Source organism: Pleurodeles waltl, chromosome 3_1 (genome assembly GCF_031143425.1).
Source record: "Pleurodeles waltl isolate 20211129_DDA chromosome 3_1, aPleWal1.hap1.20221129, whole genome shotgun sequence".
In the NCBI taxonomy this organism is placed as follows: domain Eukaryota; kingdom Metazoa; phylum Chordata; class Amphibia; order Caudata; family Salamandridae; genus Pleurodeles; species Pleurodeles waltl.
In genome coordinates this window covers 433556695-433584450 of record NC_090440.1, presented here as the reverse complement: position 1 = coordinate 433584450, position 27756 = coordinate 433556695, and the positions used below count along the sequence as shown (strand labels likewise).

Here is a 27756-nt window from a genome sequence, read left to right as displayed (position 1 = left end):
GAATGTCCTGATTTCCCTAAATAGCTTGTTCAAAAGTTTTATTTGTAAAGGCGCAAAGATATGTAACTGGAACAATTTAAATAGCACCTTCCTGCACATCTCATTGTCCGGTCCAAAGGATATTAATCTCTTCTTACCCATATGTGAAGGCTGGATCCCTTCCATAAAGGATTTTGGGGGCTTGAAAGCAGAAAGAAACAGAGTGCTGGTTGGTGTCATTTTAGCATTGAAACTCTTCAAAAGTCAAAGTATTAGATGCAGAGGGACTGACTGAGGAGGTAAAGCTTTCTTTTGAGGTGGTTCCTCGATCAAAGCATGGTATTCTCTTGCATGGAGTAGGTACTCCTTTGAAGGCTGAATTAGAGGAGATGATCATCAGCATGTGTGTGGACAATGTCTTTTCAAGACCATCAATAGAATAGATCTTGGAGGGAACTGATTCAGGAAAAACAAAGTATTAGTGCCGGAGACTCACCAGGGCAAATAAAAACCTTGGGCTTTAAAGAGGAAAATTGGGCACCAACACATATTTAACTGGTAGGGTGAACAAGCTGAAAGAAGAAAAATTAGTAACTTTAAAAATGTTTAGTTCACTAGCATGGCAAAACCTGCAGGTCAAAACCACAATAATCTCAGTTTTGATCTGTACCTTGAGTTGCTTCTTTCTTTGGTGGAGGTGGCGGTGGAACAAGTGGCATTTGAAGTTTTTCGACGACAACAGTAAGGTAAGAGTGAGAACTCTCCTATGTAATTAATGAGAAATGGATCAATGCAAAAAAAAGTATTTCCAAATGTATAGTATAACAAATGAGACACATAGAAACATGTTTTTAAATGCGTCACACAGTACTAATACAATTTCCACCACACTACATGACATGTTACCCCTTAAGTCATGAGGACCTCTTTTTGCCCGTTTTAAGTGGAGTGGCATTTGTAATGACACTGTGATAGACATGCAATGCTATTACCATAAGTCACTATTAAATGAAGACATGGTCTCACTCTGGAAACATTGATGTGAAAAACCTATTGCCTTCTCTGAGAAACATATTCCCAGTTCTGCAACTATGCAATATTTCAATATATCAAACAAATGAGAAACAACTGTACTAGTTTTTATGTGGTAATCAGTGTGAATACAGACACATACAATACACTTGAAATAAAATTACAAATTGAGTTATGGTTCTGGCTCATTCACAGAAAACCACTTCAATTTGGCAGTAACTTTTTAACGAATGCACACAAAAAATAACTTGTCCTGCCCAAAATTAATCTTCCTTTCATAACCTTTTTGTTTCTATAAAATTAGAAAATTGTGATGTGAACATAAAATGACTCTGTCATCATAACAATTAACCTTGCCCTTTAATCTACAAGCACTGCATAATCCAGACATTAATTTTCCTATATTGAGGATTGTACACACAAGGGGTTCTTCATCATCTCCTTCTTTAAGTCATTTACCCATGTTTATTTTTGTCCACAAAAAACACAGTTCTCCGAATAAAGTAGGCTCTTTATGGATTTGGTTATGTACTAATAACTCACTGGTACTCTAAACAAACATCCCCAATATTTCCTCCAGGTTTCTCTCCTAAAGAGACCCCGAAATTAGAGGGGTCAAAACAGGTCAACACCATCCTTGTACGGAGATGGACTCCCCGAGAATAGCTAAATGTTGTTACTGAAACCAAGTAAAAAAAAGTCTGAATCTTCCTTAGCTCTCAATCCTACAACCTGATTGGACTCTGAAAGGAATTTCATAATTAATATAAAACATTTTTTTTAATTAAAAATAATCTAGATTGATGTTCCAATCTGTTATTTAGTATCTCAAACAGGGAAAATTATAATTTCAAAGTTTTCGTTCTCACTTCAGCTCCCTTTTCACACTAGTGATACGTGGCATGATTGATTTATGATAAACTTGGTGAACTGCAAAAGAATACCAAAGAAACATACTAAAAATGACAACTTACATATATGGATGTTCCAAATCACACTCTCAAAGATTTGTGTTACAATAATGACTTATCTTGTAAATGTTTCATCTGCCACAAACTGATATCTTACTTTTTATTCTAAAATAAGTTTTACATTTAGCAAGGGAGGCACAACTTATTTTACCTTTTATTTTGGGTCCCGAGTCCCAAAGCTTTACAATGACCCACTGCTGTCGAACTTGAGAGTTGAGAGGCCATAAGAAGGCATACAGCAGGGAAGGGATTTATGTTTTGGAAAGTTTACAACAGGCTTGGGTATTTCAGTGGTTTTTAGATTGTGCATTATAACCATACTGCCATTTTAGTTTAAGTTTTAAGCAAATGTCTGAGGAGTTTTTCTTTATTTTTTCATATCAACATTAAATTAATATGAGCAAAGGTAACTTTGTGAGCTGCTAAGGGATATAATGTGTCGGCTGGCATTTTTTTTAGGATGAATACCTGTCCCATAATGCAAAGAATGAAGGAATACATTCATCCTTTTCATTACCGGATTTCCGACATTGAGTTTCGGTCTACTAAGGACTAGGATTATTTTAAGATTGTTTCTGTACTTAAAAATTAATTCATTAATGTAACAGGATCTCTTTTATTCTGCTGTAATTATCACAGCACGTTACTAGCATCTCATTTTACAAATGTGAGGGGTTGGTGGGGGAGGGAGGGTCCAAACCCTTAAGGGGTTACCTTCAAAAACTTCCAATCCCTTCCTTAATGAGGCCTTATTAGACTACCTGAATCTGAAAGACCCCAGTCCTCCAACTATTACATTTCCTGCTAGACCTACAATTGTGACCCATTTTTCAGATTCCAAGTAAAAATATTATGAAAATCTGAAAAAAGTTTGTTTTTACTAATGGGCAGCACAATCCTGCTGAAGACATGGCTTATCCAAACATGTAGGAGGCTGGCTCAGTTTATAGTGTACCCTTACGGTGTGGCATCCTATACTGAGTCCAGGCAACCCTTACTGATAGTAAACAGGTGTGCAGATTGCAAAAGCTCTCAAGGGGTAGCTAAGGCGAGCAGCTGAAGCTTATCCAGGAGGTATGTAAAGCATTTTCAATACCACTGTAGTCATACAGTATCCCACTCACAAGAAAGAACCACACAAGTATTACAAAAATGAAGAATTATTTATTACAGCACTTCTACTAGGCTAGCATTGGTATATCTCTCTTTGGAGATAACTACACACAGTATAAACACAAAATAACCTAGAAAAATAGCATAAAATATACAGGGCCCTATGGGGTGGGGCGGGAAGTGTTGTCCGCGGGCAGTCCATATACTGAGAAAGTGGAATTTGAAATAGTGAACCCAAACAAGGAATGTGTGGTAGTTAGCTAGGGGTAGATGAAAAAACCAGCGTTAAGTGTCCCCAGCGCCCAGGTGCAAGGTAGTCACTCACCCAGTCGTCCTATAAACTAACACAGGGAGTAGTGGTTGGAGTTCATGTGAGTCAAGACCCTTCCCAGTGGACCGTGAGGAAGCAAAGACAAAGGGAAGGTTTGAGAGTGCCACAACCCGTGGACACCCAGAAGACAGGAGTACCTACACCAGGGTACCCTGATGCAGAGGGGAGAAGGGACTCTCTCTGATGTCAGTGGAGGCCTCGGATTGTCCAGCTGCTGTCATAACCCATGGACCAGGCCTGTGGAACCGAGGGACGGATTCCAGACGAGGAGGACCTGAAAAGGAAAGGGACAGAGTCCAGCACCCTTAGAGGTGCCCAGGTGGAGCAGATGGCAATGCCCACCCTCAGAGGTGCAGTTCCTGCAATTCGGTGTAGAAAGAAGCCGAGGGGTACAGGAGCTGCAGAAGATCCCAGGAGTCACCTAAGAGCTGTCCCTTGATGGTTGCCAGATTGCAGGAGGGTCAGTAACCAGCCAGGTCACCAACAAGCACTGGCAAATGCAAGCAGGGGCTGAAGAGGTATTTGGAGAATTTTGGGGACCAGAAAGGTCCAGGAGACTCTATCCTTAAGGGGGAGTCAGAGCTGGCCCCCAGCACGCAGGAAGGTCAACAGAAGTGGCTGCTGGTGCCCCCACGAGTAACCCACAAGCGATGGGCACAGGGATTTACAAGGAGGTCTCACCAGCATAACAAAACAGAAGTCAGACGTTGCAGGAGTTGCAGGACAGGGGCTGATCTTCAGGTTTCAGAATGCTGGAAGTCGAGGCTTCTTGGCGCCTGAAGATCTCCTGCAGGAAGAGTCAACAAGCCTTGGCAGGTGCAACAGTCACAGTTCAAAAGGATTCCAGTCCAGTGGCAGGGAACCACAGTCTACCAAGTTGGTCAGTAGACTAGCAGAACCCAGAGGAAGCCACAGACTCACCACCTATAAAGCACAGCCTTTCAATGTTCGTGGAACAGCAGACCTCACCAGCTGGTCGACGTTGTCTTGAGGTGCCTGTGGATGCAGGGGAGTGACTCCTTCACTCCAAGGGAGATTCCTTCGTGCCTCCAGGTGGACAGAGTCCTTGTGACCCTGGAGGATGCACAGCCTTGGACATTGAAGAATTCTTGCAGGATCCGGAGAAACAATGTTGCATTGGGAGCCTTCCCACCAGAAGCAGACGTGTATCAGTTCCAAACCAGACCAGCAGCAATTCCAGAGGTCAGGAGCAGAAGATGTCTTGCAGAGAGTTCCTTGGAGAGTTTTGCTAGACGTATCTGAGGAACCGCTCTCGGGGGAGCCCTTAAGTAACCCAACAAGAGCCCAACATGGGAAATGTGACGCATTGTTTTTGTTTGCCTGAAAATTTAAACTAACATTGATAAGGGATTGAATTACCTTATATATAGCCAAGTGTATTTCTGTGGGCATCTATAGGACAGGGATATGTGGGTATGTCAATTGTTCGCGACTACAAATGGCAAAAAATAAATTTCTTTCTAGGTTATCAGTCCCCACAAGCACCTCCAAATTCATTATGCATGACAAAGTAAATTTGCTGTATATTGGGGACAGAATGAAATTAGCCCCACTTTTACTTTGGGTATCCTATACCAATTTCTCTCGTCTTGACCTCTCTGATTACAGTTACAATATTCCTTGGCTTGCTTAGATCAGGAAATTTTATAGATTTGGGGATACCACAATTTAAGTAATTCGAAGGCTTTTATCTACTTTCTCTTTCTTGATAAAAGTCATGTAAACCATTCCAAAACATTTTCAGAAATAGCAACATTTTTAGAAAAGTACCCTCTTTTTGGCATAGTTACCTCCACTTTTTGCCTGCTGTCAGTGTGTTTTTTACTGTGTTCACTAGGATCCTGCTAACCAGGACACCAGTGACTGTGCCCCCTCCCTCTCAATTTGGTGGTCTGGGACATCAAAACCCCACATTTGGCATACTGGTGCCCCCATATAATTCCCTAGTATATGGTACCCAGGGCATTGGGGCACCAGGGGTTCCCATGGGGTGCAGCATGTATTATGCCACCCATGGGAGCCCATGTAAAATATGTCTGCAGGCCTGCCATTGCAGCCTCCATGAAAAGGTGCATGCACCCTTTCACTTCAGGTCACTGCACCACGTCACTGTAAGTCACCCCTATGGTAGACCCTCCTAGCCTTGAGGGCAGGGTGCAGGTATCTGTGTGTGAGGGCACCCCTGCATAAGCCAAGGTGCCCCTACGAACTCCATCTCCCTTTTCCTGGACTTCATAAGTGCGGGGAAGCCATTTTACCGTGTACTGGACACAGTACACACTACCTGTGTCCAGCTACATAATGGTAATTCCGAACCTGGGCATGTTTGGTATCAAACAGGTCAGAAGCATACCCCAATACTGTTGCCAGTATTGTTTATATGATTCTATGCACCCTGGAGCTCCTTAGATGATCCCCAGCTTTCCTCCTACCAGTTTGCAAGGTTTTCCTGGGCAGCCCACGCTGCTGACATCCTAGAGACAGGTTTCTGCCCTCCTGCTGCTTGACCAGCTCAAGCCCAGGAAGGCAGAACAAAGGATTTCCTTTTGGAGAGGGAGGCAACACCCTCTCCTTTTGGAAATAAGGGTTACATGGCTTAGGAGGGGTTGCCTCCCCAAGCCACTGGTATGCTTTGAAGGGCACATTTGGTGCCCTCCGTGCATATACCCATTTGCACCAGTCCAGGGACCCCCCCCAGACCCTGCTCTGGTGCGAATCTGGGCAATGGAAAGGGGCGAAACCACTCAACTGTCCATCACCACTCCAAGAGTTGTGACAGGAGCTTCTCCAGGTAGCCACTTCATTCTGCCATCTTGAATCTAAGATGGGCAAAGGCCTCTGGGAGCATCTGAGTGGCCAGGACAGGCAGGTGACATCACAGCCACCTCCTGATAGGTGGTCACCGTGCTGGTGACCAATACCCCCTTTCTCAGCTATTTACGGTCTCCCTCTTGAGTGGGTTCTCAGATTCGACCTGCAAGATTCCAGCTGGACTACTCTGCATCATTTATTTCATCTTCTGGCCACTGGAACTGCAACTGGACCCTCTAGAAACCGACAATCTGCATCCAAAGCAGCGATTCTTCTTGCAACATTGTTTCCACACTTCCTTCCAGCAACTGCAACATTTCCCCGGCTGTGCATCTTTGGAAGGCGACGAGTCTTCAGTCTGCACAAGAAGCAAGAAGGAATCTCTCTTGGAGTGAAGGAGTCACTGCCCTGCATCCGCAGGCAATGATAATCAGATGCGTGGATCTCCTCTCCTGCAGGCAATGACAATCAGCTGCGTGGATCTCCTCTCCCCAGAGCGGCATGGATCCTGCATCACAGGTGGTGGTCTGAAGTGGTCCCCTTGGTCCTCTCTACCAGCTGTCCAACTTGGGAAACTTTAATCCCTTGCCTCTCCATCCAGGAGAGTACCCCCTTGCAACAAAACTCTTGCAGCTACCAAGGCTTGTTGGCATTGCCTCCAAGGGCTGTTCAGGCTCCCTGTAGTCACGGATCCCAGCACTCTTCCCTGTGATGCTCAGCCCTCTGCATGCTTCTCCAGCAACATGGGACTTGATTACTTAAGTTCACTTGTATTGTAGAACATCACAATGTTTGTATGGATTCTTGCACATTATCTGTGTTTTACTTTTAAAGTCTTGCTACTGTGCACTTTTATGGTTTATGTCAGACGGGCATGTATGCTGAGCGTGCTATAAGTGGTCAAAAAGCTGCATGTTCATTATGCAGCACACCGGGAGCTAAGTCGGCAGGAGGTTTGGTATGCAGCATTAACACAAACTTCACTGCTCACCTCAAAGGCCCCACGTGAAGGGAGGCGGGATGCAGGGTCTGGCAATGGGCCAAACCATTTAGGCAACCCCCAAAGCATGACCAAAGGCAGTCCACAGAGAAGCTTGGTTGTGTGGGAGGATGGTACTGATAGGGATGGGTTTTGCAGCAAAATCCTTCAGAGCACAGCCAGAAGCTGTGCACAGGGGTTTGGAGCAGGGCAAATGGTATGGAGCATATTAGCAATTAAAAAAAATAAAAAAATAAAAATATTACATGAAAAATCTTTAATACGTTATGATTTGTTCTACCTATATGAAATTGATATATGATTAAAGAACCTAGAAGTTATAGCTACTATATAAACTGAAAAAATATATTGACCCATTATGTACAAGTTGGTAAAAATAACTTACACACCCACCACACAAACCATAAGTCACACCACAAATGAGATTTATATCAACTAGGCAGAAATCAACTTACGAAAATTGTTCAAGGAAGAATCATTCAAGGGAGCAAATTAATCACTGCTCCTCTGGTTTAAGACCACAGCATTGTATACGTTCCCACACTAGCCATGCAGCTCGAGTAATTAACTTTGCAAAAGGGATGTCCTTCGTTGAAAATTTTCCATTTAGGGTGTAAAAGGCTCTAATGGTAAAGACATTCCTGTAGCTCTGCACACTTTTTAAGAGAGTGTGCCATGACAGGATACCTTCAGCATGTTTTATGACAGGCTAAGCAAAACAAAACGCATTGTGACAGAATAAAGCCAACTTTACCCTCAAGTAAGACAACAACTTACCCTTTTCATTTGCCCCTTTGGCAGTTTAGGTAACTCAATCTGCCGCAAATTTTGCACGGTTTCATTTATGCTTCGGTGTCTAGCCAAAGAGCTTCTGTAAACAAATATTTAATCAGAAAAGTTATGTGTACAAAAGATATAATTTCTCAGCATAATTTCTGAGCATTCTTCTGAATGCCTGCCTCAGAGAAAATAATGTTAAGTAATTTAGCATCCGCAAAATCAAAAAAGTCAAGAACTTAAACGGGAACATTTTTAAGCCAATTTAGTAAAATGTGAAATGTAATCATTTACATGACATCCAAATGACAAATACTGATTGGCAAAGAGAATCAGGAACTTTTAATGAAAATTACAAAATAAATGAAGAAAAAAAAGAAAAAAAACAGTGCGACCAAAGCAGCTACAGGAGGCCACTTTTAAACCACAAACAAACAGTTGTCTGCACAGTACAAATACCTCAAAAATATATCAGCAAACTGCTCTGTCTCATGCAAACCTTGGTGAGCAATCGCCGGGCCAGTTACATTGGAGGCACGCACACTTGACTCCACTCTTCTGTTTCAGGACCACTGTCAAATGTTCCGTTTCAAATTTCACAAAAGTTGCACAAATTCTTTCTGGATGCCACAAGGCTTCAGAAAGCTCCTCTGGGGTTCCATGCCACAGATGTTTGTGACAGAATGACTACAAGGGTGAGAACAAAAAGTATAATCCTGCTGGTTTTGCTCATTCTTTCAAGGAGCCCAAGTTCTCCTAGATTCCCTGTGGACAGCAGACAGCCAGCTGGTCTGGCCGTTGAAAATAATTTCTATATTGGATACAAAAGGAGAGTAACAAACCATGCCTTGTTCCTCTACCAAGCAGACATTCTCTATTTTATCCACGGGTCTTTTACAAGCCAAAAAGGCAAAACCCCGGAACCTAATGTTAGGGTTCATAACACTAGTTAAATCTCTAAAATTTTCAGTTCTCCCAAATTACTGTAATATTAATCATCACAGAAAGGCCCATGTCAGAGATTTCTAAGGTGATAAGACTCCCTTAACTATTTGAGCCGTCACTCTGCCAACTGAATGGTCTAATAAAATCGAGGTACCTCTCACTACGTACAAATGAATAGAGGTGGGTGAGCAGGTGAAAGCTCAAGCCTGAAGCCTTGCTCTGGCACATGCTCCGGGTCCTGTTGGAACCTCAAGCCCGTAAAGATCTACGTTTTCATGTGGCTTCTGCATGCCTGCCTGCCTGCCTCCCTCTACCCAGGACGTGGCATTAGAGCCAGTGCAGCTGCATTTTTAACTGGAAAAGCAGGGTTGAGACTGTCAGCACAAAATCCTGTAATTCTGGGCAACATGCTTAATCTTCCCTATGCCTGTAAGCAATGAATGTGACCTTTTGTAACGTAACTGGTGCTCGAGAAAAGAGTTCCAATTTGGCCTCAGGGTCGAGTTCACGCTATATAAAACTGCAAAAAATGGACGAAGAGGTAAAAACAAAACCTTAACACAAGGGAAGTAATTTCCTGGGTGATGTGTACAAAGTGAAACAAAAAAAAGAAAATAAGTTACTTACCAATAACTTCAGTTATTCAGTATTGGTATTTTTCATAGAATCACATGCTTGAATCATTCCCCGAAGTGGGAGTCCCACAGTATCCTAGAAAAGCAGTATGTAGGAATTCCATGGACTATAATGGCAGCAGCCATCAACTGAATTGACTACGTCCTTTCGAAAAAAGAACCAAACTTGATTTGGGGCCAATCAGATGCCAGCACCTCTAGAATACCCCCAAGAGAGACTTTTCCCCTCATATTGAGGTAAAGGGTAAGCTTCCAAGGGGAGGAGGGTTGGTTGCATGTGAACCTATGAAAGATACAAATACTGGATAACTGCAGTTACAGGTAAGTAACTTATCTTCTTATTCAGTATTGAAGCTTTCGTAGATTCATATGCTTAAATCAGAATAGCAGGCAGTAATTAATTACAATCTTATCGGAAGGTAGGTGGATATATAATAGGAATTTAATAACTATCTTCATAGTATACATTATGCGTACATACACATGTAAACATATATAGATATATAAAAGATATATATATATATATATATATATATATATATATATATACACACACATACACACACACACACACACACACACACACACACAAATCTATAAATATGCTGTTAAAATACATGAATTGAAGCAACATTATAGTAGCAAGAACACAGCTTACCATAAAAACAGGCTCACCTTACTGAAAAAAAAGGGCACAGCACTGCCTGTGGAACTGAGATGGGACTTGTACTTTGGATTTGTCCAGAGGAGTACAAAGTCTGCTGCGCAATGCAGGAATCGTTCCTTAATCGTCAAAGCTTGTGTGTCACTGACTCACCTGGTAGAGGTGAGAGACAGAAGAGTAGCGACCTTCCAGGTGAGATAGTTCAAATCAGCTTTATGCATCGGCTCAAATGGAGATTTCATTAGCTGAGCAAGAACAATGTTGAGATTCCAGTCTGGAGGCAGAGGTCGCACAGGAGGGAAAATGCGAAATAACCCTTTCATAAACTGTTTGATGAGCCTGACAGAAGATAGAGAAGTCTTGTCAGCACCACATCAGTATCTTGAGCTCACCGTCAGGTGGACCTTTCCAGACACAAAGACTAGTCCAGACTCAGCAAGCAAGAGAAGATAAGGTATGATTTGCGCAGGCGAACCCTAGAAAAGATGTCGAGATTGTTCTGTTGGCACTAAGTACAGAATCTCTTACACTTCATTTTATAAGTCCTGTTAGTACTTTCGGCTCTGGTACTAGAGACTATCTCTACATTCTTGGTCAATATCCATGTCCCTGAATTCAAAGAACTCAGGAGCCAAGCCTGTAACTGGAGATAGGATGGCTCCATTTGTAATACTAGCCTTTGGTTCCTCAACAATAGTGTTTGCTTCTTGGACAGCGGAATTGGTTTGGCCACCGATAAGAGAATGAGCCCCGTTAACCAGTGTTGTCTGGGCTATCTGAAAGCTATTAAGATGAGCTGACAGTGTTCTATTTTCTTTTTCCTGAGAATTCTGGGGATCAATAGAAAAGGGGGAAAATCATATGCAAAGATCCCGGACCATCGCAACGAAAGGGCATTCCCCCACGATCCTGGGAGGGGGTATTGACTGGTGTAACTGGTATTTGGTGTTCTGCCTTGTCACAAATAGATCTAGAGCTGGTCAGCTCCAGCATGAAAAGATCTTGTTCACTTCCTGCTGATCCAGCTTCCACTTGTGAAAACGGTCTTCAGACCTGCTGGGAGTGTCTGTGAGAGCATTGTTGATGCCAGCCGCGCATTCTGCCCTAAGAGAAATGTTGTTCCTCCTGGTTTGCTTATATGGTACATGCTGGTAATGTTGTCTGTGCAAACCAGCACTGACAAACCTGAGATTCGCCAAAGAAAGGCCTTAGGGTGAGGAAGACTGCTTTCAATTTCAAGAGATTGATGTGCATCGATTTTAGGTTCTCAGGCTACTTTCCCTGGACGCACATGTCCTGCAAATGACTGCCTCACCCCTCGAGGGAGGCGCCTGTAGTAATGATGAAGTCCGGAACTGTGACTAGGAATGTCAAACCTTGAGAAACGTGGTTGCTGTAAGTCCACCACTGCAATGCCTCTATTATCCTTGGTGTAACAGTGATTAAGTCCTCAAAGGACCCTTGAGACTGAGTCCAATGGAGCTGGAGTTCTTCTTGCAGTGGTGTCATTTTCAGTCTTGCTAAAGGCACCAGACTTATTGATGAATAAATTATGCCCAGCAGTGACTTGAATAGCCTCAAGGAAACCGACTTTCTTTTGGATATGTTCAGAGCCATGGTGGTTATATTTATCTGTTGATCCTCTTAGAGATAAGCCTTGTTTTTGAGTGTTGCGGTCACTGCACCCAAGAATACCATTTTGCGTGCCGGGATGAGAGATTACTTTTGGTGATTCATGGTTAGCCTCAGATTGCGAAACAGCGTTAAAAAGGCATTGGTGGTCAGACGCCTGCTGAGATGTTAGTGCTTTGGGCACCCAATCGTCCAGATGGAGGAAGACCTGGAAACCCTGTTTGCACAGCTGCGTCACCACTGGTGCAAGGCATTTTGTAAAGATTTGGGGGCTGATTTTAATCCAAAAGGTAGATCCTTGAACTGATAATTGGTGTCCGGCTATGGTGAAACTGAGATACTTGAGATGTTTGGGATGAATCAGAATCCAGAGATCCAGCGATTTCATGTAGTCTCCGCTGTTGAGAAGGTGTAGGAAGTCTGAGAGTTGTCATCCGAAAACATTGTTTGCAAAGAAACTTGTTCCTCACCAGGAAGAAGCGGGAATAAAAACCTAGGCCTCTCTGATGAGTGGAACCTTCTCTAGTGCCCTTTTGGAAAGCTTTAGAGCAACATTTTGTTTCAATAAGTGAAGATGAGGTAGATGCGCTCCTTTTGGAGGATGATTTGGGGGTTTCTGCAAACTCCAACGTGTGACCGGAGGATACTTTGTCCAAGACCCATTTGCCTGATATTATTTTCCTTCACTGATGTAAGCAATGGGAGAGGATTGTGCTGAAAGGAAGAAATTGAAGCCGGTATCCCATGGAAAACATTGTTTACAGCCGGTGTCGCGACCGAAGGAGGGCGGTTTCTGCCTTCCTCCTTGTCTGCTATATCCTGCTGCTGGTAGTTGATAGGTCTGATGGGCCGTAGACCGGAAAAGTGATGGGGGATGCTGTTGTCTCTCATAAGCACCTCTGTAGGAAGTGAAACCTCTGCCACCAACTCCTCAAAAGGGCACTTTTGTGCACTGTAGAGAATCGAGAGAGTTAGCAGTGTCAGTGTTCGCCTTGATCGCAAGTAAAGCATCATTGATGTGCCTGTCTATCAAATAAACTCTCCGTCACAGGCCATGTCTACAATTCTGGACTGCACCTCTGGCCTAAAGGAGGACTTTAACCACACAAAACCGCTGCTCCATCAAGCTGTCTAAAACCTGCAAATGCAATGTCTAAGGCACAATAAATTATTTCCGCAGAAGTATAGCACCTTCCTGCAGTATGCTTTTTGGCTGCGATTGCTTGTCTTCCAGGATGAGTTCAAGGTAAGCACTCTTATCCAACCACATCTGTCGATCATAGCGACCTAAAATCTCTAAGGTATGAGTTGCCCGGACAGTAACGGCTGATGTAAGGGAGAATCTCTTGCCAATATTCTCTAAACATCTCCCCTCTTTGTCCAGTGGGGTTGAGATTAGGATGGACAGATTCTTGGAGCACCTTTGAGCAGCTTGCTCAACCACCAAGTCAGGTTATGGATGGCCTATTAAGCATGAGGGAGAGTCCTCTGTAGCTTTATATTTTTTATCCAGAGAGGTGGCACTGTTGCTAGATTTTTCATAATTTTTAGTCCTGTATGTAATCAATTATAGGAATGGATCCAACAGATTTTCTGGCTTGATCTTTGAAATAGTGCAGAAAACAACCTGTTTGTGACACAGATGTTGGTAAATGGTAAAGAGTGGCAGCCCAGTCCATGAGCTGGTGGCCCCCCCCCACCCCCCTGATGTCCTCAGGTAGAGAATCTGATGTATGAGGAGGAGGTGGCGATTGTGTTGGTGCCACTCATCTTGGCCATGCCGAGGAGTAATGACCTCTCCCTCTTCTCTCATCTTCAGAAGAGGTATCGTCCTTTCTAGAGGAACAGCTATCCTAGGTGTTGGTGTTAGCCTAGGAGTTGCTGAAGGCGGCGGCAGGATTCTAGGGGTAACTGTTAACTGAAGTAATGGTTGTGTAGGTTTTTGTATTGCATCTGGAGTAGGTTCCGGAAACCTTCTTTTATAGTCCTGCAGCATGGCCTGAAGGTCTTGAACAAGAGACACAGTGATTTGAATGGTACTGCATGGTTGAGGAAACGGTTCATACTGCCTGCCATGAGGGGTATCATATTCACCATCATTATCATCTTGGTATTTCACATGTAATTCTGATAGGCTATGCGCGTCCCCAATGGCCCTAGTCATCAGACTCTTCCCAATCTAAGAGGTGACTGGGTATCAAGGAGGAGACTTTGCTTGGGAATGTGCCCTCGGTTTGTAATGAAGACTTTGACACCCTTGTAATCTTAATGGTGACTGCAGTATTTGTGAGATTTGTAATAGTAGAGGTGGTAAGAGTATTGTGGCACTGGTACCTCTCATCAGATCTAGTGCCTAAGTTGCCTACGTCATCGACGATATGGCAGTTGTCAACGGTTCAGTCAATGGTGATGTTGAGGATGGTGCAGTCGTCGACGGTACTGTTGTTACCGATGTTGTAGATGGTCTCTTCATTGATGGCTACGTCGAAGGTGGTGCCGTCGATTATGATCTCAGCGACTGAGGCTTCATCAACGGAGAGTCCCGAGACGTAGAAGGTGAAGCTGTCTTCATCAACGATTTAGCAGTGAGCTTCGTCGATAGGTGTTTTTTCTTTATTGCCGGCGATGTTCGATCCGCAGTCTCTGACAGGCCTGAACAAATAACTGCTGTCGACAATATCCGTGTACATACCGCTGTCCCCTTAAACGATGACTAAGGTCTAGTTGACGAGATGGTGCTTACTGTCGTTGTGGAGGTAGTCTTAGACAGTGGCATCGACTTTGACTGGATTCCTGCTTTCTTTGATTTTGACGGTTCAGATATAGGAGAATGATGGAGATGAGTCTCCTTTTTCCTGTAGTAAGGCATAGATGGCTGTGAGGATGCTGACAAAGTGAAGAGTAGATGTGATCTCTCCTTTGAAGGGTTTTTGTGGTTGTGGTTTTAGCAGGCTTCCTGCTCTACTCGAAGCCCCTGGTCAGCTGATATTGACCTTTTTTTGGAGTCTTGAAGGATTGTCATTGTCCTCACCTGAGGAACTGGTTTTCACCTGTAGCCACAAAATGTGTCTTCCTTCTCTGTCCCTCAGAGTCTTGGATGTTAAAGTACAACAGATCTCACACTCTTGCCTGATGTTTAGGGTACAGGCATTAAAGGCAATTCTTATGAGGGTCATCAATATGAAACCTTTTCCTGCCACTGGATCTACAGGAGCGAAAAAGGGCATTTTTTAAAAAATTTTTAACAATGGTCTAACATGTCTTTAGTTTGAGACAGAAGATTTTCACATGAAAACACTGAGCAGAATTCAGAGAGACTCCCTTCACGTGATGTGCAGTAGAAAACCTGAGGGAAAAGCTTCTCATGGGAGTGTTCTAGAGGGTGCTGGCGTCTGATAGGTCATGAATCAAGTTTGATTCTTTTTTCAAAAGGACAAACAGGTGATTCAATTGATGGCTGCTGCCATTATAGCCTATGGAATTGTTACATACTGCTTTTCTAGGATACAGTGGAACTCCCAGTTCGACGACGGGCAATGATTCAAGCAAATGAATTTATGAAAGATCCAATGCTGGATAACCTGGATAATCCTCGCTTTCCTGTTTAAATTATGTGGTCCTTGGATTATAATTTCATCAAAAGTTTTTTCTTATTATCTTGTATGAAAGTGGCTTCAAATAAGTGAGTTCAGAATAACCGGTGTACAAAAACCTTTTTTGCTTGATTTAATAGACTATAATGTTGCTCTACAATATTCTGGGTCACATACAGGGTTTACAAAACAATTATCTAGCCTCTTAGTGCACTAATCGTTTATGTTTAACCCCTTCCCCGTCACGGACGAAATGGTTACATCCTTGGCTGCAGCGCTGAGGCGCTAAAGACGTAGCGGTTACGTCCTGGGACTGGCCCATTGGGGGGGGCGATAGCACTCCACCCATGAGCCTCCCGCAGCCCTCCCCCACCTCCAACCGCCCAGGGCAGGGATACCTTACCTTTCCTTTCCACCTCTAAAACCACCCCCACCAAAGGGTCGCTCCCCTGGGGGGACATTTTATAAATTAGGCCTTTTCTCCCCACTCCCCCCCCTCCTCTTCCAGGGCATATCAACCGATTTTAATTAGGCCGATCTGCTCCCAGTGGGGGGCAGAACCCACTAGACCCCAAAGCTAATTTTTTTTATTATTTTTTTAAATACCTTTTGTACATGTGGGAAGCAAAGGGGGGGGGGGGGGGGGTTGTTTTTAGGCCATCTGCCTATTTTTCTTAAGCCAATCTTACACAAGGGAGAGAGAAATCACTAGACACCAGGATTTTTTTTTGTTTTTGTGCCAATTTAGGGTCGCTCCCCTAGGGGGAAAATTATCTTAGGTCGATCTGCCCCCAAGGTGGGCATAAATGGCCTATTTTAATTAGGCCGATCTGCCCCTAAGGAGGGGTAGAAACCACCAGGCATGGTTGGTTTTACAGATGGGGAGCAACCCCTTTGTCAAGGGTCGCTCCCCTGGGGGCAAATTTATTTTAGGCCACGTCTGCTCAAACCCCAACCCCCCCGGGGGGCAGATCGGCCTATTTCTAATAGGCCGATCGGCCCCAAGGGGTGCAGAAAACTACTTAGGCACCAGGGATTGGTGTGTGTTTTGTTTAGGAGGCAGCCCCTTGGGCAAGGGTCACTCCCCATTGGGGCACACTACTGTTGGCCATTTCTGCCCCCCTTGTGGGCAGATCCACCTATTAATTTAAGGCCCATCTGCCCCCAGAGGGGACAGAAAGCCCAGCAGAGACCAGGGAGGATTTTCTTTTTTTTAAATAAATAAAAAAAGAGGGTGGCATAGGGCCATACCCTCACCCCAAATAAATGTGGACAAAGTTGTTCTGCCCACCGGTAGCAATTACCCCCAATCCACTCCCCTAGGTCGGGGAGAGGGGGAGGGCAGGAAGCCTACTACATGCTAGGGAAATAAAAAACCAACAAACAAACAAAAAATAGTGGGGTAGTGGCTACCAACCAGTATGGGCATGGTTTTGTCCCCATCCCAACTGAAAGGGGTAATAGCCTTTCAGCTGTCCCCCCGCACACTTGAAGATCTTATCCCAACAGCAAGCAAGAGGGCATTTGATGGTTTTGGTTTTACATTTGGGCCATGAGTGCTTGTCTAACTCTCAAGTGTTTGACAATGTTCAGCATTCCGTCCATCACTTGTTGTTTTTACTTTGTCGCCCTAAGTGGGAAGGGTATGCCCAGATGTGGGTCCCGTGCTTCCCATGCCACTGGATTCAAGCTAGCCTGGCTGATGAGGGGTGAAACCCCGAAACCGGCCCCCAGGATGCTGGTTTCCGGTCCAGTGAGGACCTGGCTTGGCAGTTCGGGCTGGACTGTTCCCATGAGGAACAGGGTAAAGACTGGTTTGCATATGGCTGGGTCCAAACTGGGATGGCATGGTGAGCAAAAGAACGATGGATTAAACCCAGATCTGTGACTGGGGGTGAGTGTTTGACAATGTTCAGCATTCCGTCCATCACTTGTTGTTTTAACTCTCAAAATCGTCCCACTTGGAATGGTGAGGGCTGCACTTTTTGGACTTTGGGGCGCTGCCATGTAGAAAAATCTACATGACCTAGACACATCTGAAAACTAAACATCTGGGCGAGTCCAGGGTGGTGTGCTTCACATGCACCCCACACCATTTTCTTACCCAAAATGCCCTGCAAACCTCCAACTTTGCTTGAAATCACACATTTTCACACATTTTTGTGATGGAACCTTCCGGAATCTGCAGGAATCAACAAAATTTCACCCACCCAGCATTGCTGCATCTATACAGATAAAAATTCTGCCCCACTTGTCAGCCTAAAAATATTTTTTTTTCAAACTGCCCTTTTGGACCTGCTTTGGTTCCCCCTTAATTTTGATAAGTTTTTGGCTCTTCCCTGTCACAGGCACTTAGCCCACCTACACAAGTGAGGTATAATTTTTATAGGGAGACTGAGGGGAACTCTGGGAGGTAGGAAATTTGCACCAGTGCAGTGATCCCACATGTGAGTTTTTAGCTAAATTTGAGGTTTACTGAAGATACTGAGGAAGAAAACAGTGGCGGATCCACACAAGTCACACCTTCCTGGACCCCCTCGAGTGTCTAGTTTTCAGAAATGTCTGGGTTTGGTAGGTTTCCCTAGATGGCTGCTGAGCCTAGGACTACAAACGCAGGTGCCACCCCGCAAAAACAGGTAGTTATCTATTTGATAACTTTGATGTGTCCACGTAGTGTTTTGGGGCATTTTCTGTTGCGGGCACTAGACCTACCCCCACAAGTGAGGTACCATTTTTATCGGGAGGTGTGGGGGAATGCTGGGTAGAAGGAAGTTTGTGGCCCCCCTCAGATTCTAGAACTTTGCAGCACCAAAATGTGAGGAAAAAGTTTTTTTTTTTTGGGCTAAGTTTTGAGGTTTGCAAATAATTCTGAGTAACAAAACCTGGTGAGAGCCCTACAAGTTACTGCATCCTAGGTTCCCCTAGGTATCTAGTTTTCAGACATGTCCAGGTTTGCTAGATTTTCCTAGGTGCCAGATGAGCTAGAGGCCAAAATCCACAGCTGGGCACTTTGCAAAAAACAGTTCAGCTTTCTTTGGGAAAATTTGAGGTGTCCATGTTGTGTTTTGGTGCATTTTCAGTTGCGTGCACTAGGCCTACCCAGACAAGTGAGGTACCATTTTTATTGGGAGACTTAGGGGAATGCTGGGTGTGAGGAAATTTGTGCATCCTCTCAGATTCCAGAACTTTCCATCACTGAAATGTGAGAAAAAAGCGTTTTTTGTTTGCTAAATTTCGAGGTTTGCGAAGAATTCCGAATAACAAAACCTGGTGAGAGCCCTACAAGTTACCCCATCCTGGGTTCCCCTAGGTATCTAGTTTTCAGACATGTCCAGGTTTGCTAGGTTTTCCGAGGTGCCGGATGAGCTAGAGGCCAAAATCCACAGCTAGGTACTTTCCAAAATACATGTCAGATTTCAAGGTAAAAATGTGATGTCTCAATGCTGTGTTTCCTGTCGCGGGCATTAGGCCTACCCACAAAAGAGAGGTACCATTTTTATCAGGAGACTTGGGAGAACACAGAATAAAAGAACAAGTGTTATTGACCCTTGTCTTTCTCTATATGTTTTCCTTCCAAATGTAAGACAGTGTGTAAAAAAGACGTCTATTTGAGAAATGCCCTGTAATTCACATGCTAGTACGGGGACTATGGAATTCAGAGATGTGCAAATAACCACTGCTTCTCAACACCTTATTGTGTGCCCATTTTGGAATTACAAACGTTTCCTTCATACCTATTTTCCACTCATATTTCACCAAATGAATTGCTGTATACCAGGTATACAATGAAAACCCATTGAAAGGTGGAGCTCCTTTTTTGGCTCTTGGTACCTATGGTTTTTGACGAACCACCAAGCCCTACATATCACCGCAACCAGTAGAGTTCAGCAGACGTAATGGTATATTGCTTTCAAAAATCTGCCATAGCTAGAAAAAGTTATAGAAGAAAACGTGGACAGCAATGGCTCTTTTTTTAGCCTCAATTTCAATATATATATATATATATTTTTTTTTTAAATGGGTTATCTTCTGTAGGAAAACCTTGAAGGATCTACACAAACGATCCCTTGCTCAATTCAGAATGTTGTCTACTTTTTAGAAATGTTTCGGTGTCCGGGATGCACCATTGATTTCACACCAATTTCTGCCACTAACTGGAAGGAGGCGAAAGCACAAAAGATAGTAAAAAAGGAGTAATTACCAGTAAAATGGAGAATTGTGTTGGAAAATGTGATTTTCTGATTCACGTCTGCCTGTTCCTGATCGCTGGCAAGATGGTGATTTTTAGCATTGCAAACCATTTGTTGATGCCATTTTCAGGGGAAAAAAACACAAGCTTTCTTCTGCAGCCCTTTTTTCCCCATTTAGAGAAAAAAAAGAAATAAAGAAAAAACTAATTGCGGTATTTTGGCCAATTTCTTGGTCTCCTCCAGGGGGGAACCCACAAACTCTAGGTACCTCTAGAATCCCTACGATGTTGGGAAAAAAAAAAAAAAAAGGATGCAAATTTGGCGTGGGTAAATGTGGACAAAACGTTATGAGGGCCTAAGCGCAAACTACCCCAAATAGCCAAAAAAATCTGACACCTGAGGGGGAAGAGGCATGGCAGCGAATTGGTTAAACTAGTTTCTAGTTTTAGTAATTGTTTTTGTTTAAAACTATTACTTTTGATGTGTATTTCTCTGTGCAGTGCTAGAATGATGTATTAGTGTCAAAGCTTCACAAGTTGCAAAAGGAAAATGTTACTTATCCAGTAAGCATCTGTTTGTGGCACACAGTGCTGTAGATTCACATGCTCTGCATACTTCTGCCATCTAGTTGGGCCAAGAAGGTTGCAAGTTGTTTTTCTCCGAAGAGCCTTTAGAGTCACAACGTATTACGACTCCTCTTGCTGATAAAGAGCATGGGCAACAACTCCATTATCAGATTGTTTTCACGCAGGCATTGATGAATGTAGTGTATGGTAATATAAATTCAATGTATATGCGTGTAAATGTGTGGAAACGACTACCACAGTCAGAGCTGTCTGGGGAGGCGGATGGGCACATGTGAATCTACAGCACTACATGCCACAAACAGATGCGTAGCGGGTTAGTAACATTTTTAATTTGCTGGCATCTGTGGTATGCTCTGCATAGACTGTAAAGCAGTGCCTCCCAAAAAGCAGAGGCTAACCTGTGGGTGTGCTAGTATTTTGGAACAGAGTAGGTAGCACTGCCTGACCTAGGACTTAGAAAAGTAATTTTGCAAGAACAGGGCAAGACCACAGGAACCCAAGGTTGGATTCCGGAAGAAGAGGACCTGTAAAAGAAGGGGACAGAGCCCAGTCCACGGTAGTGTGTCCAGAATGGGCAGAAGCCACTCTCCACCCTTCTGTAGATGAAGATCTGGGTCGACGGGGGAGGAAGGTCAGCTGTAGAGCCCAGGAGCTGCAGACAAGTCCTTGAAGCTGTGAATATTAAGTCTCACGTTGGTCGCCGGGTTACAGTTGGTCAGTGCTCAGGAGGACCACTAACAAGCCTTGGCAAATGAAAGTTGGAACAACAGTAGAGTTCAAGGCTGAAGAGGACCAGCGAGGTTCAGCTGACCCTCAGCAGTCGGGAAAGCCAGCAGAAGCAGTTGCAGCACCCACAGGCAACCCACTGGCAGCAGGCACAGTAAGTGGCAGTGAGGCCCAATAAGCACACCTGGAGAGGAGTCCCACGTCACTGGAGCAGAAGAGAAGAGACTGTCCATGTATGGATAAAGTGCTGGATGCCGGTGCTACTTGGAGCCTGAAGATCCTTTGGAGCAGAGGACAACAAGCCTTAGTTGCAAGAGTCGCAGTGCAAAAGGGTACCGCCCTACAAGGAGAGGCAAGGGCTCACCGTCTTCCAAAATGGGCAGAGGACCAGGGGGAACCCTCCGGACCACCACCTGTGTTGCAAGATCAACACAGTTCCAGAGCAGGGCAGATCCACACAGCCAGACGTCGTTGCTATAGGTGCCTGCAGATGCATGGGAGTGACTCCTTCACTCCAAGAGAGATTCTTTCTTTCTTCTTGGTGCAGCTGAAGTCTTGCCGACCCCAGATGATGCAGCCATGGAAATGTTGCAGTTGCTGGAAGGAGCTGGGGAACAAATGTTGTGCGGTCCTCTCTGGATTTACAGTCTGGTCGGCTACTGAAGTGTCCAGTTCCAGTGGGCAGGAGCAGAAGAGGTTGATGCAGAGGAGCCCTGGCGGAGTCTTGCACACTTAATCTGGGGACCCACCAGCAAGGGAGTCCCTAAATAGCTCTAACAGGGGGTCTGGTCACTTTCCACTGTGACCACCTATCAGAGTGGGTCACTGATGCCACTTGCCTGACCTGCCCACTCAGATGCTTCCAGGGGCCTCTGCACATCTTGTTTTCAAGATGGCAGAACCAAGTGACCACTTGGAGGAGCTCTGGGGACCATCCCTGGGGTGGTGATCAACAGGGGAGTGGTCTCTCCACTTTCCTTTGTCCAGTTTCACGCCAGAGCAGAGACCGGGAGTCCCTGGACTAGTGTAAACCTGTTTATGCAAGAAGGGCACCAAATATGCCCTTCAGAACAAACCGGTGGCATGAGGAGGCTACACCTCCTAAGTCTTGTGACACCTAGTTCCAAGGAAGGGGTTGTTGCCCGCTTCTCCTACAAGAAATCCTTTGTTCCGCCTTCCCTTGCCTGAGCTCGTCAAGCAGCAGGAGTTCAGAAACCTATCTGAGGGGTGGCAGCCGCGTGGGCTGCCCATGACCCCCTGAAAGACTGGGATAAAAAATACTTGGGGGGGGGGGGGGGGGGTTCCACCAAGGAGCCTCCAGAGTGCATGGATTCATGCAAATAATACTGGCATTAGTATTGGGGTATGATTCCGACATGTTTGACACCTTGCCCAGGTTTGGAGTGACCATTAAGTAGCTGGACCACAGCTGTGGCCAGTACGTGCTAAAATGGCTTCCCCGGACATCCAGTCCATTGGAACTGGAGTTAGTGGGTGGACCACTGCTCTTGCAGGGGTGTGTCACACACAGGCACCTGCACCGTTGCCTTTTGGCTGGAAGGACCTACCAAGGGGTTGACTTACAGTGACCTGGTGAAATTACCTGTGATGAAAGCGTGCATGCAACTTTTCACGCAGGCTGCAATGGCAGGCCTGCAGACACATTTTGCATGGGCTCTCATGGGTGGCATAATGCTGCAGCCTATGGGGGACTCCTGGTGTCTCAATGCCCTGGGTATCCAATTACCATATACTAGGGATTTATAAGGGGTCACCAGTATGCCAATTGTGGAGCGCGCAAAGGTCCAAGGTAACCAAATTTGGAGGGAAAGAGCACAATCACTGGGGTCCAGGTTAGCAGAATGCCAGTGAAAACAGTCTAAGTACACTGAAAGCAGGCAAAAAGTGGGGGTAACCATGCCAAAGAGAGAATACTTTCCAACAGTCAGGATAGAGGTATCCTGATCGCATAGGACAGATGAAGAGGTCTCTAAGGGGCAAGAAATTTCCCATTTTTTATGGGTTTCCCTCCTGACCCTCCACCCCCAATCCACGGATTCTCTACGGCACTCAGCACGACCCCCAGTGTAAATTCACAATGGATCCGTGAAACCGAAGTCCAATGGGGCAGAATTTATTTATTTTTTAAATCATCCACTCACACACCATACCCCCGCCGCACACATCCAAAGGACGTGCGCGATATGGTTTTGGTCTTCAGCAGTGCGCAGCAGTGGTAGTATTAACCGGTTCTGTGCCGCGGACGTAACGGTTACGTCCTGCAGCAAAGTGCTGCTGTGCCGAAGACGTAACCATTACGTCCTCGGCACACAGCTCAGGGGGAGCGCTCTCGCTCCCGCTGTGTGCTTCCCCCCACCCCCCAAAGGCAGGGATGGAAGGGGAAGCCCTTCCCCTTCCACCCCCACCCTCCCACCCCCCTATAATGAGCGATTGCGCGCTGAGTTCATTACAGGGTGCCGGTCGCGCAGGAAGCCATCTGCTTCCTGTAAGCGATCGGAGGAAGAGGTGAGTTTCTCTTCCCGGTGGGTGGGGGGTTTGAAAGAAAGAGGCACGAGGGAAAGGAAAAGGTTTTCCTTTCCCCCGGTGTCTCTTTGAGCATTCCTGCTGACGGGCAGCAGGAATGCCCACTAGACGCCAGGGATTTTTATTTTTTATTTTGATGTGTTTGTTGAGTGTCGGGGAGCGGCCCCTTCGGCAAGGGTCGCTCCCCTTTAGGGGGCAAGTTATTAATGGCCATTTCTGCCCCCCTTGGAGGCAGATTGGCCTACTATTCTAGGGGCCAGTTGGGCCTATTTTTTTTTTTAGACACCAGGGATAGTGTGTTAGTGGATTGGGGGGGGGGGGGATATAGGCCTTTTTTTTTAGTAGGCCCATCTGCCCCTATGGCAGAATCCACTTAGGCACCAATTTCTAAATGTTTGATGGTGGGGTGTTTGTCAACTGATGAAGTATTTGCATTTGTGATATTGTTCTAGTTCAAAGCTTTTGCTTTATTTGCTGTGGCTCCTTGCGGTTTTGGCGGTGGTTGACTTGCGGTTTGCATAGTTGCATGTTTTAGGTAAGTAAAAACAATTTACTCCAAAGGAGTATTGTTGCCATGCATGAATTACATGTTTGTAGGGAGTGTACTAAATGCAGGATTGTGTGTGAATTTGTCCTTAGATTTGTGCACAATGATATTTGTTTTGTCTTATTTCTAATTTGCTTTTCTTTCTTTCTTTCTTTTTAGTAGGATATCATTGGTGATTGCTGTGTCTGTGCAGATTAGTTGCTGGTGATTCAAGCTTTTTCAGGCAAGTGAGCGGCATAGTTTTTGAGTTTATAACTCAAACTAATAAAGCTACACTTTATTACTTATCTTACACAGTGCTGGTTGTTGGTGGTGAATTTGTCCAGTTAATTTTAGTAGGAAAGATCATGGCTAGCCGCAGGATGACCGCTCAGCAGGTGGTTGGTATGCTTTTTGAGTCATTGTCTGATCATGATTATGAGACGGACTCTGCATCTGAGGCAGAGGAGGAAGTGAGAGATTCTGGCAGTGATGTTTCTGTTGGAGAGGAATCTTCTGATGAGGAAGCCACACTCAGTGCAGATGAAGGGCCTGTTTTAGAGGAGGACACTGATGTGCCATTAGTGCAGCAACCTGGGGCTGAAAGGTTTCCCATTGTAAGACCTGTTCTCTGGGTTGCCCCAAACATGGAGCAGCCAGAGTTGCCTGCCTTTACTGGTCTCCCGGGGTGTAGCGCCAATACGGAGAACTTTTTGCCTGTCAATTTCTTTGAGTTATTCATGGATGATGTGTTTTTGGAAGAGATTGTTGAGCAGACTAATTTGTATGTGGAGCAGCATTTGAGGGACAACGCTGCTAGACGTAGGCCACACTCTAGAGCTGCCCAGTGGATTCCCACAAATTTGGAGGAGATGAAAAAGTTTTTGGGTTTGACTTTTTTGATGGGGTTGATAAGGAAGCCGTCACTGGCTTCTTATTGGTCTACTAGTCCCTTGATGGCAACAGCTATATTGCCTGCGACCATGAGTCGTAATCAGTATTTGCTTCTTCTGAGGATGCTGCATTTTGTTGACAATGTATTAGCCTTGCCACAAGATCACCCTGATTCTGACTGTCTTTTTAAGATTAGGCCGGTCCTTGATCATTTTGTAGATCGGTTTTCGGAGGTCTATGTTCCAGGAAAAGAGATAAGTGTGGACGAGTCTTTGGTCCTCTTCAAGGGTCATTTGGTTTTTAGGCAGTACATTCCTAGAAAAAGGGCACGATATGGAATTAAATTGTATATGCGGTCTGAAAGTAGTACAGGATATGTGTATAGTTTCCGTGTCTAAACTGGTAGGGATTCCAATATTGGCCCCCCTGGTTGTCCTCCCACTTTTGGAGCACCTGAGAAAATTGTGCGGGATCTTGGCAGATGACTGTTCAACAAAGGTCACCATTTTTATGTAGATAACTTCTACACTGGAGTGCAGTTGTTCAAGGAATTGTTTAAAGTGGACACTGTTGCTTGTGGCACAATTCGTTGTAACCGGAAAGGCTATCCAAGGGAGCTTGTTTGTAAAAAACTTGAGGGGATAGTGCTGTGCCTTTCGGAATGATGAGCTGCTAGCTTTGAAATTTTTAGACAAGAGGGATGTCTACATGCTAAGTACCATCCAGGATGAGAGTACTTCCCCTGTGACTGTTTGGGGCCAGGTTGCTGAAGTGCGCAAACCTGTGTGCATTTTAGATTATAATAAGCACATGGGAGGTGTAGATAGAGTTGGTTGGAACCTTATACTGCTATTCGTAAGTCTTACGTTTGGTATAAGAAGTTAGCAATTCACCTCTTCCACTTAGCAACCTTTAATGCTTTTATTGTGTTTAAGGATAGGTCTCCAGAGTCAAAGATGACATTTGTGAAATTTCAGGAGTCCGTGATAGAGAGCCTTATTGTGGTGGAACAGGCCAGAGTTCCTAGAGAAGCAGTGGTGGAGGATGTGGCTAGATTGAAAGATCGCCATTTTGCTGAGCACATTCCTCCCACACCCAAAAAAGACTTTCCAGCTAAGAAATGTAGAGTGTGTTTTCGAAGAGGTATCCGGAGGGAGACTCAAATGTACTGCCCAGATTGTCCTTCAAAGCCTGGGCTGTGTGTGGGTGGTTGTTTTAAGAATTATCACACCCAGAAAAATTATTGGGAACAACCAGGAGTGTAAACTCATGTCTGTTTTGTATTTTCACGTGTTCAGTTTCATGGTTAGCATTTCTGTCATGTACTTAGTTAGAGCTTTTGTGTTTGTAGTTTTGTAATTATTTCTACTTAGTTAGGGGTTCCTCTGTTTAAAAATAAAATAAAAATAAATGATGCCATTGTGTATGGAGTGGGGCTTGGCTGAGGGTGTACATAGTGTACATATTGACTTGCTGTTGGCTACTACAACACACTGCCAGCCAAACACCAGTCCACACACTCCCATCAGCTGGTACGATTGTTGTATCAGGCATGTGGGCGTATGTAAGTGATGGGCCCTTGAGTGGCGCTGTCTGTCGATGTGAGTGTTGTAATGTGCTGGGCCCGTGGCTGGCGGTGTGAATGGTCTTGTGCGTGTCATGTATGAAAGGTGTGTGACTGGACCGTAAAGCGGTTGGTGCCTTGTCGCGGCTTTACAGCTCACGAGCTGTGAGTCATTGGTTCAGTTTTTTGCCTTTCAGTTATTAACAGTGCATTTCATTTTTGTGAAATCTCTTGTTAATAAAATTTGATCCGCTGAACCATCACTCACCCTCGTGCCAAATCCAACCAGTATGTGTGGTAAAAATGACAAAAGATGCTCCGCTGTAATCAGGCGTCGCAGCACACCTGTGACACGCTAGGTGCCTCGGGTGGGACCCCGATGATGAAGCATGCCACCAACTTGGTTGGTGGGTGAGGGGTCTTTTTCACATAACCTAAGTGCGTTTCTTTTCACAATTTTAGTGTTTGGCACATCACAGACGTATGTGGACACATCAAAATGATATATTACAAAACTACCTGTGTTTGGGAGGGGGGGGGGGGACCTATGTTTTTGGTCCTGGGTGGGGCCTTCATCTAGGGAAACCTACCAAACCCAGACATTTTTTAAAACTAGACACCCGAAGGAGTCCAGGGAGGTGTGGCTTGCGTGGATCCCCCAACATTTTCTTACCCAGACTCCTCTGCAAACCTCAAAATTTGCTTAAAAAAGCATATTTTCCTGACTTTCGTTTGTACGATCGCCGCTACAGCACAAAATTCCTACTCCCCAGTGTTCCCCCTCAGTCTCCCAAGTAAAATGACACCTCACTTATGTGGGTCCCCAAAGTAGAGTCAGCCTAAAGATGTATAAAAGAAGAATATGTCCTTATAAACTCGCTGTGCTATCCCCTCTATCTCTATACGTTTTGGGCCTTATTCTGTTGCAGGCACCTGGCCCACCCACACAGGTGAGGTATCATTTTTACCGGGAGACTTGGGGGAACGCTGGGTGGAAGGAAATTTGTGGCTCCTCTCAGATTCCAGAACTTTCTGTCTCCGAAATGTGAGGAAAATGTGGTTTTTTTAGCCAAATTTTGAGGTTTGCAAAGGATTCTGGGTAACAGAACCAGGTCAGAGCCCCACAAGTCACCCCATCTTGGATTCCCCTAGGTGTCTAGTTTTCAAAAATGCACAGGTTTGGTAGGTTTCCCCAGGTGCCGGCTGAGCTAGAGGCCAAAA

At 44.8% G+C, this 27756-nt stretch overlaps 1 protein-coding gene across 2 annotated transcripts in view; it reads right to left on the bottom strand.

The window, feature by feature from the left end:
- TICRR (TOPBP1 interacting checkpoint and replication regulator) overlaps positions 1–27756 on the bottom strand; it is a 472392-nt gene that overhangs the window by 247536 nt on the left and 197100 nt on the right. For both annotated transcript variants that reach the window (XM_069222701.1, XM_069222703.1), the window contains exons 13-14: positions 8036–8129; positions 650–743 (exon numbers count right to left, since the gene is read on the bottom strand). In XM_069222701.1, the coding sequence (XP_069078802.1) occupies positions 650–743; positions 8036–8129 (188 nt within the window). The remainder of the gene's footprint in view (positions 1–649; positions 744–8035; positions 8130–27756) is intronic.